This window comes from Symphalangus syndactylus, chromosome 20 (genome assembly GCF_028878055.3).
Source record: "Symphalangus syndactylus isolate Jambi chromosome 20, NHGRI_mSymSyn1-v2.1_pri, whole genome shotgun sequence".
Taxonomy (NCBI): domain Eukaryota; kingdom Metazoa; phylum Chordata; class Mammalia; order Primates; family Hylobatidae; genus Symphalangus; species Symphalangus syndactylus.
Genome location: NC_072442.2, coordinates 52,337,129 through 52,351,146, shown reverse-complemented (window position 1 = coordinate 52,351,146; position 14,018 = coordinate 52,337,129). Strand labels below are relative to the sequence as shown.

General features: G+C 47.0%; 1 protein-coding gene across 5 annotated transcripts in view; it reads right to left on the bottom strand.

Moving 5' to 3' along the window:
* PIGL (phosphatidylinositol glycan anchor biosynthesis class L) overlaps window positions 1-14,018 on the bottom strand; it is a 127,215-nt gene that overhangs the window by 32,395 nt on the left and 80,802 nt on the right. For 4 of the 5 annotated variants that reach the window (XM_063629397.1, XM_063629396.1, XM_055258866.2 and 1 more), the window contains 3 exons: window positions 6,926-6,993; window positions 3,846-3,877; window positions 2,659-2,792 (listed from right to left, as the gene is read on the bottom strand). In XM_063629397.1, the coding sequence (XP_063485467.1) occupies window positions 2,659-2,792; window positions 3,846-3,877; window positions 6,926-6,993 (234 nt within the window). The remainder of the gene's footprint in view (window positions 1-2,658; window positions 2,793-3,845; window positions 3,878-6,925; window positions 6,994-14,018) is intronic. The other variant, XM_055258868.2, reaches the window with a different exon arrangement.

Sequence of the window (14,018 nt, the reverse complement as noted above, 5' to 3'; positions counted from 1 at the left end):
ATTATCCTGAGTTTCTATTCTCTTAGATTTTCCTTCCTTCCTCCCTTCCTTCCTTCCTTCCTTCCTTCTTTTCTTTTCTCTCTCTCTCTCCCTCCCTCCCTTGTTTCCTTCCTTCCTTCCCTCCTTCCCTCCCTTCCTTCTTTCCTTCCCTCCCTCCCTTCCTTCCTCTCTCCTTTTCTCTCCCTCCCCTCTTTCTTTCTTCCTTCTTTCCTCTCTCTCTTCCTTCCCTTTCCTTCCCTTCCCCTGCCTCCCTCCCTCCCCTCCCCTCCCTCCCTCCCCTCCCCTCCCTCCCTCTCCTTCCTTCCTTCCTTCCTTCCTTCCTGCCTTCCTGCCTTCCTGCCTTCCTGCCTTCCTTCCTCTCACTCTCTCCTTCTCTCTCTCTCTTTCTCCCTTCCTTCCTCTCTCTCCCTTCCCTTTCCCCTTCCCCTTCCCTTCTTCCTAATAAAGCTGTGTTGCCCAGGGCAGACACAAACTCCTGGGCTCAAGCCATCCTCCCACCCCAACCTCCCAAGCAGCTGAGACTACAGGCACGAGCCACAATCCCCGACTTGGTTCTTTCACCCGTTGTGCTACCCATCTCTCTGTGGGGGGTTTAAGTCTACAGGGGGATGCACCTGGAGACAAACTGAGGAATAATTCTCCTCAGCCCACTCTCTCCCTAACTCTGATGGCACTCAGTCACCTGTTTCATGGACAGCTAAGAGTTTTCCCTAGGATAACCTGAGCTGGCCTAGCCCTTCCTCACCCTGCATGTAGGCTTCTTGCAGTCTGCCCCTGGGCTCTTTTTTTTTTTTTTTTTGGAGACGGAGTCTCGCTCTGTCACCCAGGCTGGAGTGCAGTGGCACGATCTTGGCTCAATGCAACCTCCGCCTCCCGGGTTCAAGCCATTCTCCTGCCTCAGCCTCCTGAGTAGCTGGGACTACAGGTGCCCGCCACCACGCCCAGCTACTTCTTTGTATTTTAGTAGAGACGGGGTTTCGCCGTGTTGCCCTGGCTGGTCTCAAACCCCTGAGCCCAGACAATCCGCCTGTCTCAGCCTCCCAAAGTGCTAGGATTACAGGCGTGAGCCACCGCATCTGGCCTCCCCTAGGCTCTTTACAGAGGCTCCCGGCAGGTCTGAATTCTTCTTAAACTCAAGCTGGGAGCATCGCTCCATGTATAACAGTGATAAAGTGGCAAATCAAAATGTCTAACAGTAAGGGATTCATGATATATCTTATGGTACATACATATAGTGGCGTAATTGGCAGCCACTGGTATTTGAATACTAAATGAAATAGGAGAAAATGTTCATAATAAATAGTTTTGATTTTTTTTTTTTTTTTTTTTTTTTGGCTAGGGTCTGGCTCTGCTGCTCAGGCTGGAGTACAGTGGTACGATCAGGGTTCGTTGCAACCTTGACCTCCTGGGCTCAAGTGATCCTCCTGCCTCAGCTTCCTGAGTAGCTGGGACAACCGGCATGTGCCACCATGCCTGGCTAATTTTTCTGTAGAGATGGGATTTTGCTCTGTTGCCCAGCAAGCAGTCCACCCACCCCAGTCTCCCAAAGTACTGGGATTACAGGCATTAGCCACTGTGCCCAGCCCATTAACATATTGTTAAAGCAGGTTTTTTGTTGTTTTTTTTTTTGAGACAGAATCCTCTCTGTCACCCAGGCTGGAGTACAGTGGCGTGATCTCAGCTCACCGGGTTCAGCAACCTCCGCCTCCCAGGTTCATGCGATTCTTCTGCCTCAGTCTCCCAAGTAGCTGGAACTACAGGTGCGTGCCACCACGCCTGGCTAATTTTTGTAGCTTTAGTAGAGATGGGGTTTCAACATGTTGGCCGGGCTGGTCTTGAACCCCTGACCTCGTGATCTGCCCGCCTCAGCCTCCCAAAGTGCTATGATTACAGGCATGAGCCACTGCACCTGGCCAAAGCTGGTTTTAAATAGGCACTGTGTGATCCCATTTGAAATGTGTATACACATACACATTATATATATATAAAGAGTAGGGTTGGGCACAGTGGCTCATGTCTGTAATCCCTGCACTTTGGGAGGTCAAGGTGGGTGGATTACCTGAGGTCAGGAGGTCGAGACAAGCCTGGCCAACATGATGAAACCCCAGCTCTACTAAAAATACAAAAAATTAGCCAAGTGTGGTGGCGGATGCCTGTAATCCCAGCTACTCAGGAGGCTGAGGCAGGAGAATCACTTGAACCGGGGAGGCGGAGGTTGCAGTGAGCTGAGATTGCACCACTGCACTCCAGCTTGGGTGACAAGAGCAAAACTCCGTCTCAAAAAAAAAAAAAAGAGTAGAAAGATGTAGCCCAACATGTTAACAAGGATTACCTGTGATTGTGGGACTGCAGGTAATTGTTCTTATTTTTATTTTCTTTTGGATGCTTTTATGTTTTTCAAGATTTTCTGCAATAAGCATGTGTTATTTACTTTTAGAAAAAGCATATATTATTTTTATAATTAGAAAAAAAGGCTAAAGTCATTGAAAAATCTATGCCTCCCAAGATCTAGCTGGCCTAGCCCTAATTCTCAGGGACAGGTGCTGAACCATTGTGGAAGGCCTTCAGTTAGGGCTTCTGCAGAGGTGGGGCTTTGAGGAGACAGGGGGTCTGGGGCAGAGATCTGAGTTGGGGCGTCCAGGAATTTACAATCCTCACCTTGGCCTGTGCCACTTCTTTGCTGTTGAGCACGAAGAGGACATCCTGAGTATGAAGCAGAGACAAGGGCAGATCCAGAAGGGAGATGTACTTGCGCAGCACATTCACAGACTGAAGCGTGAGCACAGAGCACCCTGGTTGGAGAGGAGACATGGAGAAGTGATAAGCTTTGAGGCCTCCAGCCAGATTTTCCCGAGTGTCCTCCCTCTACCCTGTGGCTCAGGGCAGGGCAGGACAGTGGCCACAGCATTGCCAGGTGTTTCTGTGGCACTAAAGCTGCCCTGTGCCCATCATTCTTGCAGCTAGAATGAGTAAAAGGGCCATAGAAGACCTGGCTGGCTACCCTCTACCCTGCCGTGTGCCCTACCAGAAAAAGGTTGTTTGCTAGAGGTTGAGATCTGGTTACCTCAAAGCCAAAGGAAAGGTAAAGGAGACAGGAATTACTGTATTGGGAGGTTAGAGACCTGGTTCCAGCTCTGTCAGTCAAGAATCGACAGACTTGGCAAAGTCCCTTAACCACTGTGAGTCTCAGTTTTCTAATCTGTAAATTGCTGTTGTTAGTGTGAGACCTGCCTGTCTCACAGGATTGATACAAGAATCAAACAAACTATAGTCATGTTCCAAAGACATCATGGCTTGGTAAGCTCCTTTCAGTCATCCCACATAGAAAGGGCACAAACTACTTATGTTTTCATTCATTGAATCTTCGTATTGCTCCGGTGAGGACCAGAAACTGGTCCAGAGAGGCTAAGCATGGGGGTCATGCAGTAAATGGTCAGGTGGGGTCAAATACTTTATGTGGGTTAGGAAGAGTGCCTAACTCAGGCAGACTGGTTCATCAAGCACCCAGCAGTCATTTACAACCTGCCTAATTGGTTGGGGGACGGGATTGCGATCAGACTGGAAGAACACCAGAGGTGTAAAACATCCACCCTGTGAAAAAGCTAGACAGGTGAGGGGCAAACCTGGCCTCCCCACTCATCCAGAGGTGGCCCTGCAGGCAGGCACTTGCTAGTAGATACAACCTGCCAGGTACCCTGAGGTGAGTCAGGAAGAGTGTGGCAGCCTCCCCAACCGCTGCCTCTGCTCGGCTGAGGGCAGCTCTCTGTGGATTTGCAAATTTCCCTCTCATAAGTTTCTCAGAGGAACAGTATCTTGTGGCCCTTTGCACAAGGAATAAGCCTTACCTTTAGGTAACTTCCCTTCTGAGTGCAGGGCCCTGGAGGAGGGAAAGGACAAGAGTGAGAGGAGTAAGAATCATTTCCTTTGTAGGTAACAGGAGGGGCCTTCAGAGGAAAGGCTGCCATGCCCATGGTCCCCTCCACGTGAGTTTCCAGGTGGTTTCTTTTGCATAAATCACTGTATAGATTTCCAGGATCCCATACCTCTGGCAACAGCTGAAGGGACCAGGATGGGCACCTGAGCCAGGGACAGCCAATCCAGAGGCTGGTCTGTGGTTTGTGAAGTACCCTGGTCCAAGCTTTGCCCATTAGAGAATGAAGGTAACTGTGCTGGACTCTTCATAGTTTTTCTCTGAAATTGTAATGTGAGTATGATGGGGGAATATCTTACAATGCTAACTGATAGCTCTTCCCTGATATTTCCTTTCTCCTTTCTGAGCTTCCCTATGCCTACCTTCTGACAGTGAAGGTCATTCTGTGCTCACCACCTTAAGAGGAGGGGAGTGTCAACTGCAATGAGCTCCAAGTTTCTTCCCCACTTTGTTGTTTAGAAAGCTGGGGGCAGAGAAGGATTAGGAAGGTAGCCCTGGCAACACACAGACACACATATGAACAGAGACTCTTGGGAGCAGGGGTTAAAGAAGAGAAGTTGAGAGAGAATTGACAAACTCATGGAACTGACTGCCTGGCAGAGCCTGAGAGGTAGAAAAACCTGAAAAAGGAGCCAGGCGCGGTGGCTCACGCCTGTAAACCCAGCACTTTGGAAAGCCGAGGCAGGCGGATCACGAGGTCAGGAGTTCGACACCAGCCTGGCCAATATGGTGAAACTCCGTCTCTAATAAAAATACAAAAATTAGCCGGGCGTGGTGTCATGCTAGTTCCCAGCTACTCGGGAGGCTGAGGCAGGAGGCAGAGGCTGCAGTGAGCCGAGATCGCGCCACTGCACTCCAGCCTGGGTGACAGAGTGAGACTCTGTCTCAAAAAAAAAAAAAAAAAAAAAAAGAAAGAAAGAAAAGAAAAGACTGAAAAAACTTTCTGGGATCCTGAGAATGAAGTGGCTTGTTCTGTACTCTGGGCAAAGCCCTGTGGATATTCTGACATCCGGGGAAAGCAGTGAGCTAGAGGCACCTGTCTGGAAATAGAGCTTATATCCCTTAAAGCCACAGGGGAAGCTGTGCTGAGGAGGCCTGGGGAGCGAGCCCTGGGGACAGGGGGACCAAGGGGGCACTGGTGGGAGGGAAGCCAGGAAGAGAATGAGAAGTAGCCAGAAAGGCCAGAGTGAGGAGGGGCAAGCTGGTGCTATATAAGCCAAAGAAGCATTGCAGTGAGGGACAGGCAGGGCCAGATGCCACAGAAAGTTCAAGATGGCTGAGGACTAAGGTGAGTCTAATGAATTTAGCAGGCAAGAGATGACTGTGGGGAAAAAGGTTTTAGTAGATTGGTGGCATGTCCATGAATTGTTTTATCTGAAGCACAGTGGCCTACATTCGTGCTGAGAGCCTGTGGCGCTCCAGCCTCTTCTGAGGAAAATGGCCCCAGGCAGTTCTATCTACACAGAGTTGTCCCCTTGGGTTCTTTCTCCGCCTAGAATGACTCCTTCTCTACTTTCTCCACTTCATTGGTGACTGGACCAGGAATGGGACCAGGTGACTCAATCTCAAGTGCCCCAGCCCCCTGCCTGTTGAGGTACTCTTTGTTTGCAATAGACCTGACCTGATCGTTTCTCTGGTGCAGTGTAAATTCTCAGTGAGAAATCACCAGGCTCAGTGTGCATCCAGAATGAGGTGGGACCATTTTTCCAGTTCTCCATGGGGCTTGCTGTCCATACTAGTCTTGGAAGCTCAAGGCCTCAGAGTAACCATGTGGTTGGAAAGACCACTCTGGGGCTGCCTCATTTTTCCATATGTCATCAAAAAAATTTGTATTTCAGACTGTAACCAGGGAATGTTTCTTTCCTGAATCTGAAGGGACCTAATGCGACTAGGAGCACGTCTCCTCTAAAGCTGTGGCCGCTGGCTGGACCAGGAACTGAATAGTCTTTACAGGGAGAACAGTCTAGCCTCCCCTCATTCCACAGTCAAGGAAACAGGGAAATCTGCCTGGAAAGAGTATGTGGGTAAAACTCTAGCATCTTCCACCAAGTGATGTAAAATTTAAGGACAAGGAGGGTCTTCAGTTTGGATTGGTCTTCACATACATTTGGCAGAATAATGAATGGAGAACTAGGATTCCTGAATTCTGCCTTTGCCATAGTTTAACCTTGTAGTGCTGGGCAAACCACTTCCCAGTTGTTGGACTTAATGGTTGGTGAGGTCATTTCCAACTTTACATATGGCATTGCTTCAGTCTCAGTGTTATGCATGTTTAGAAGAAGGTTATCAAATAAGTCCTTCCCTTCAAGTTGCTCCTTTCCTTCCTCAGTAGCTGGGACAGGCCTGCCACACCACTGATCAGGGGCCCAGGAAAAGCACTTTGCTAGGGGACAGGAAACACATCTATGTTTGTATGACTCTATGTCACTCAATACCTTTGAGCTTGCATTTTCTTTTTATTGGTAAAATGTAAATAAATATCAGTAAAATCAGGTGACTGTGAAGAACAAACACATTTCATATTATGTATGTATATCCTCCTTCTCCAAGAAAGATTTGAGAGTTGTATAAAACACATGATGGAAGTGAGAGTAAGGGGAAGAAGATGGTGAAGGTGGAGGCACAGTGATTGACAGCACTCATTCCTTAAAGTCTTGTCCAGTGCCACAGGGCTTGCAAATTTGGCCCTCGACCTTCCTGTGGCCACAGAAAAGAGATGAATAAAGTCAATTACCCCATTTGCAGTATTCAGTGTATAAAAAAGAATTCAGCTGTTTAGGAGATGAGCATTCATACTAGGACTTGAGAGAGATTTCTCAGAGAGAGGACATGGTGAGATGCAGTGAGCAACATAGCCAGAAAGGGCTAGATGATAAGCCAGCAGTGAGTTTCATGGGCTCAGATAACAAGTGGGAAAGTGCTTTAGACTTTAAACCATGAGCCCTAATCAAATAAACAAACCCTCCCCCACATCCATCACCCAGAGAATCATACCTCACAGCTGCATACAGAGCAATGTGATTGCTGTGGCCACTTACTCCCCCTGCATCGAAAGTCACCACCTGTAGAGAAACACAGGGTTTTCACTGAATGCCTTCTCCACCACCTCAACTTCAATGGAGCCGTCTCCTTCCCTTGGGAAGGAGAGGAGAGAACAGAACCTTGAAACTTTTCAAATGCAGCATCTATCTGAAGTGACTTCTGAGCATATCAGTGGTGTGTAGCTAGTGCTGTGGTTGACCACATAGAGACTGTTTTCCAGGGTTTGATGCTTTACTCTTGTTCCTAGCCAGTGGAGCAGAGTGGAATTCAGCCATGATAGTAACTTGGGTTCAGAATATCTTTGTTGCTTATTGGTTTAGCCATTTATTAGCACTTTTAGCATTCTTGGCTAGCATCTAAGTGAACTCTGTTCATGCAGATACAGCCTGAATTACTGGCTCTCTTTTTCTCATGCCATACTGAGGGAAAAAAAAGCTTTGAGGGACAATGTCCACTGTGTCCTGGGGTTGAGTTCATGGAAAAAGTGTATTTATTCATAGATTGCCTCTGTTTCCATTTTCACAGCTATATCAACATCTGTTTATTAACTACAAGCTCAGTCCGTATTCCAACATTTCATTTCTACACAAATGAATTAAAGAAAAAATAATAATTTGAATAATAATAATAATAAGGCTAACTCGAATAATAAAAGAAATATAAAAATGACAACAAGGACTGAAGAAAAGGATAGAATGGTTGATTAGGGGTGATGAAAAGAAGCAAGCTGTCCCCAAGGAAAGGTGACCATCCTGCATGGATGAAGGGACCTGGAACTGGGATTGGAATGGGCTGGGAAGGGATTCGCTCTTGGTCTTTCTATTTTAAACTGTAAAGTATAATGACTGCATGTACAGCAAGCCCTCTGTTATAATAAGAGCGGCTAACATTTATTGAGCAAAGATATAAGTATTAACTCTATCTTACACCTGAAGAAGTTCAGGAAGCAGAGGCCGAAGCTGGGATCACCTTGCCACTGAGTGGTGGAGCTGTTCTTGGGGTTTGGATCTTTCTGACTCTACAGTCCATGCTCTTTACAAGCATCCTCTATGTGAGAAGGCGTGCTACACTGCAGGAAGAAGCACTGTGTAAGAATCAAAAGACCTTTGGGAGACTGAGGCGGGCAGATCACTTGAGGCCAGGAGTTCAAGACTAGCCTGGCCAACATGGCAAAACCCTGTCTCTACTAAAAATACAAAAATGAGCCGGGCGTGGTGGTGGGCACCTGTAATCCCAGCTACTTGGGAGGTCGAGGCAGGAGAATCGCTTGAACCCAGGAGGCGGAGGTTGCAGTGAGCCAATATCACGCCACTGGACTCCAGCCTGGGCGACAAGGGCGAAACTCCGTCTCAAAAAAAAAAAAAAAGAAGAATCAGAAGACCTGCACTCTTATTCTGACATTCTGACAGCTACCAACCAAGTACATGAGTTTCGATCAGTTATTCTTTCTCCTGGGGTCTGGAGAGCTCATCTGTGAGGGAATATCGCATTTCAGGCAAGCAAACACTCTGGTTAGAAGGATCATCTTGAGAGTCATTACTGGATCCCTTATTTGAAAAGATAAGTACATAGTTAACTTCACTGTTCATGGCACTGAACACACACACACACTTTTTAATAATTCAGAAGACATTTTAGGATCCTGTAACTTTAAAGTTACCATCATGAGCCTCAATTTATTACCATGTTGACAAAGTCAACAGAAGTGGTGGGTAATGGACGAATTTTAACAACAGAATGCCATAATTCAACTAAAGTCTTCTAATGATTAATGTTTATATTTCTTTTTTCTTTCTTTCTTTCTTTTTTTTTTTTTGAGATGGAGTCTCGCTTTGTTGCCCAAGCTAGAGTGCAGTGGTGCGATCTTGGCTCACTGCAACCTCTGTCTCCTGGGCTCAAGAGATTCTCTCACCTCTGCCTCCTGAGTAGCTGGGACTACAGGCATGTGCCACCATGCCTGGCTAATTTTTGTATTTTCAGTAGAGACAGGGTTTCACCATGTTGGCCAGGCTGGTCTCGAACTCCTGACTCAAGTGATCCATCTGCCTTGGCCTCCCAAAGCGTTGGGATTACAGGCATGAGCCACCACAACTGGCCTAATGTCTGTCTGTCTTTCTTTCTTTCTTTCTCTCTCTCTCTTTCTTTCTCTTTCTCTTTCTCAGTCTTTCTTTCTCTCTTTCTCTCTCTCTCTTTCTTTCTCTCTTTCTCTCTCTCTCTCTCAGTCTTTCTTTCTTTCTTTCTCTCTCTCTCTCAGTCTTTCTTTCTTCTTTTCTTTCTTTCTTTCTTTCTTCTTTCTTTCTTTCTTTCTTTCTCTCTTTCTTTCTTTTCTTTCTTTCTCTCTCTCTCTTTCTTTCTTCTTTCTTTCTTTCTTTCTCTCTTTCTTTCTTTCTTTTCTTTCTTCTTTTTCTTTCTTTCTTCTTTTGGATTCTTGCTCTGTTGCCCAGGCTGGAGCGCAGTGGTGCAATTTCTCAGCTCACTGCAACTTAAACCTCCTGGGTTCGAGCAATTCTCCTGCCTCAGCCTTCCAAGTAGCTGGGATTACAGGTGCGTGCCACCACACCTGGCTAATTTTTTATATTTTTGGTAGGATGGGGTTTCGCTATGTTGGCCAGGCTGGTCTCGAACTCCTGACCTGGTGATCCACCTGCCTTGGCCTCCCAAGGTGCTGTGATTACAGGTGTGAGCCACTGTGCCCGGTCTAATGTTTATATTTCTATCCTGAACCAGATTACTGTTTTGTGCTCGTCAATGGAATCCAAGTAAGAACTAATTTAAAAACGATACTTTTCATGCTTCTGTCACTTACTTTTCAAACTGCTTTTATGTTCACTTTCTCGCTTTGCTCTTTAGATCCCTAGAAGAAGACTAATCTAGTTATCTATGAGATGGTTAAGTGTTCCTGCTCTGCCACCCAGGCTATAGTGTAGTGGCATGATCACAGCTCACTGTAGCCTTTACCTCCTGGGCTCAAGCAATCCTCCCATCTCATCCTCCTAAGTAGCTGGGACTACAGGTGCATGCCACCATACCTGGCTAACTTTTTAAATTTTTAGTAGAGACAAGGTCTCACTATGTTACCGAGGTTGGTCTTGAACTCCTGGGCTCAAGCAATCTGCCTGCTTTGGCCTCCCAAAATGCTGGGATTACAGGCATTTTGGGATTACAGTCTCAAATGTACAATAGTGCCACTGCACTGACACATCCTGCTGTATGGGAGCAGGGACTAAGTGCTTCTGGCTCACTGTTGTATTCCCAGTTCACCACCTATAGTGAATGTCCCATATTGGGTACTCAATAAATATTTATTGAATGAAAGTTGAGACAGAGGGTTTGAGGCCCAGGACTTAGCCTGCTTGACACCCAGAGAAGACACTACTATCCCCCTAGACTGCTTTCCAAGGATGGCAGCTTTGTAATTTTCTTTTTTTTTGAGACGGAGTCTCACCCTGTCACCCAGGCTGGAGTGCAGTGGCGAAATCTCAGCTCACTGCAACCTCCACCTCCCGGGTTCAAGCAGTTCCCTGCCTCAGCCTCCTGAGTAGCTGAGATTACAGGCATCTGCTACCACACCCGGCTAATTTTTGTATTTTTAGTAGAGATGGGGTTTCACCATCTTGGCCAGGCTGGGCTCAAACTCCTGACCTCGTGATCCACCTGCCTCAGGCTCCCAAAGTGCTGGGATTACAGGCATGAGCCACTGCGCCTGGCCTTGTGCTTTTCTTTTTAAAATTTATTTTATTTTATTTTACTTTTCAAAAATAGTGAGCCACTGCATCCAGGCTTTTTTTTTTTTTTTTTTTTTCGAGACAAGGTCTCCCTCTGTTGCCCAGGCTGGAATGGTGTGATCATGGCTTACTGTAACCTTGAACTCCTGGGCTTCTTGAACTTCTGTCTTCCTCTCCCAAGCAGTTGAGACTATAGGCAAGTGCCACCAGGCCCAGCTAATTAAAAAAATTTCTTTTTGTAAAGACAAGGTCTCGCCATATTGCCCAGGCTGGTCTCAAACTCCTGGGGTCAAGCTATCCTCCTGCTTCGGCCTCCTAAAGTGCTAGGATTCCAGGCATAAGACACTGTGCCCAGCCGAATATTTATTTTTAGAGGCTGTGGTAATAGCTGTAATAATAGCTAACTGACATTACTGAGCACTTACTCTGTACCAGGCACTGGGGTTAAAATCATTCTTACCTTTGATGACAGAACTATATGCAACGCCCAGAGGATACATAAGGGGACACATTTTTAAGTGTGGTTTCCTTCATGGTGGTAAAGAAAGAGTCTTGCCAAACGTGCTAGGTGTAGTTATTGCATTCAAGTCGCCCTCTCCCACCCAGCATGCACAGCACAGGCTGGAAACATGCAGCTGTGGAAACAAAGCAGAAACTTTGAAGGAGTTAGCACCTAGGCCAAGGTGCCCTGGACTTTACTGCACTGGCACACCCTATGGCCTAGCAAGAGGACTAAATCTAAGAGGTGGAGACAGTGGAAACAACTACAAAACACAAGGTCCAGTCACCAAACATCCTCTCAGAGTGCCATGGCCATGGGGAGACCGGCTTCTGGCCATCATGAGATTCAGGAATCACTGGGAACCTCATGAAGAGTCAGCACCAGTTTAGGTGAATTCAGGGTAATCTCAACATGGTCTCCTGATAACAGAGAGAAGCGTTGTGCCGTGGGAATGGCCTCGTTTGTTAAAACCGAGCAGCTCCCTGACACAGCCCTCTCGCTTTCATTTCCCTCTCCCTTTCCTTTTAAAGCTCTTGCTGCCAGGTTTCCATGGGATCAAGTGCTCTGCAGAGAAAGGCTTTCCCAGGGCTGGGCAGTTGCAGCCAAGCCTTACCATTAGTAGCAGGTGTGTCCATCTGCCCTACTCTCCTGTCTCTGAACTGTCACTCTAAGAATCTCACCCCTTCGGTGTATATAGTTTAAAAGCCAGTTGGGTGCGGTGGCTCATGCCTGTAATCCCAGCACTTTGGGAGGCAGAGGCAGGCAGATCACCTGAGGTTGGGAGTTCCAGACCAGCCTGACCAATATGGAGAAACCCTGTCTCTACTAAAAATACAAAATTAGCTGGGCCTGGTGGCGCATGCCTGTAATCCCAGCTACTTGGCAGGCTGAGGCAGGATAGTCACTTGAACCAGTAGGCAGGGGTTGCAATGAGCCGAGATTGCGCCATTGCACTCCAGCCTGGCCAACAAGAGGGAAACTCCATCTCAAAAAAAAAAAAAAAAAAAAAAAGAGCTAATCATATAACTCAAATACCTGGTTCTGATCCCACCCTTCCATGCAGAACAAGGTGGGTGGTGGGGTGGTGGTTGGGGGAGATCAAAGTCTACTTTTATCTCTAACTCTAGTTAATTACAGCACCTTGGGCAAGTCAGAAAACTTTACTACTGGAAGTTATTTCAACATGGAATGTCTTGGTTTCCTCATGTGTAAGATCAGGAAAAGTAATGCCAGCTCTACTTTCCTTGCTGGGTTGAGGTGAAGATAGTGTTTAAAAACTGTACAGCGAGGCTGGGCGCGGTGGCTCACGTCTGTTATCCCGGCACTTTGGGAGGCTAAGTTGGGTGGATCTCGAGGTCAGGAGTTCAAGATCAGCCTGGCCAGGTTGGTGAAACCCTGTGTCTACTAAAAATACAAAAAAACTAGCTGGGCACAGTGGCGCGCGCCTGTAGTCCCAGCTACTCGGGAGGCTGAGGCAGGAGATTTGCTTGAACCCTGGAGGTGGAGGTTGAAGTGAGCCGAGATCGTGCCACTGTACTTCAGCCTGGTGACAGAGTGAGACTGTGTCTCAAAAAACAACAACAAAATTAGCTGGGCATGCTGGCGTGCACCTGTAGCCCCAGCTACTCAAGAGGTTGAGGTAGGAGGGTCATTTGAGCCTAGGAGTTTGATGTTATAGTGGGCTATGATAGCACCACTGCCTTCCAGCCTAGGCGACAAGAACAAGAACCCCATCTTGCTACAAAAAAGAAAACTGTACAGCAGAAAACCTTAGAGTATCTCAACTCCCAGTCTGCTGCCATCAGACGGAGCTGGCTAGCACTCTGGCTGGATGGATATCAGAAGGGTGCTGGAGGGCAGTCCCTTAGTTAGTGGATTTGGGGTCACATGAAATTCAGCTCCATCACTTTGGAAATTCTCCAGTCTTTGTTTTTTCTCTCATCCTGTACCTTGTAGTTTCTTCCTTTCTGTTGCAAGTAGGGCTAAGCTAAATTGTATTCGGCTCTCTGAACTTTGCAGATTTGTACATGACGATGGCACCTGTCATTCTTTACAAAACTCCACCCACTTTTATTTTTTCCTAAAGTGCAAAAGTATTTGTTCAAATAAAATCTTACCCAGACCCCAATAAATAGGTAACTGTGGGGCTGCTCTTGTTTCTAAGACTCTGGTTCTCACCTAGGATAGTTTTGCCCCAGGGTCATTTGGTAACTTCTGGAAGTTTTTTTTTTTTTTTTTTTGAGACAGGGTCTCATTCTGTCACCTAGGCTGGAGTGCAGTGCAGTGACGTGACGTGATCATGCTCACTGCAGCCTCAACCTCCCAGGCTCAAGTGATTCTCCCACCCTCAGCCTCAGCCTCCTGAGTAGCTGGGACTAAAAGTGTATGCTACCACACCTAGCTAATTTTTAAATTTTTTTGTAGAGGCAGGGTCTCACTGTGTTGCCCAGGCTGGTCTCAAGCAACCCACCCCCTGCCTGAGCCTCCCAAAGTGTTGGAATTACAGGTGTGAGCCACTGCACGCGGCCTAGAGACGTTTTGATTGTGACAACTGAGGAGGGGGATTGCTACTGACATCTAGTGGGTAGTGGCCAGGGATGCAGCTAAACATCCTTCAATGCACAAGGCCAACCCCGACAACAAATTATCCAGTCTCAAATGCGCAATAGTGCCGTACTGACACATCCTGCTCTATGGGAGCAGGGACTAAGTGCTTCTGGCTCACTGTTGTATTCCCAGTTCACCACCTATAGTGAATGTCCCATATTGGGTACTTAATAAATATTTATTGAATGAAAGTTGAAGTACAGGGTTTGAG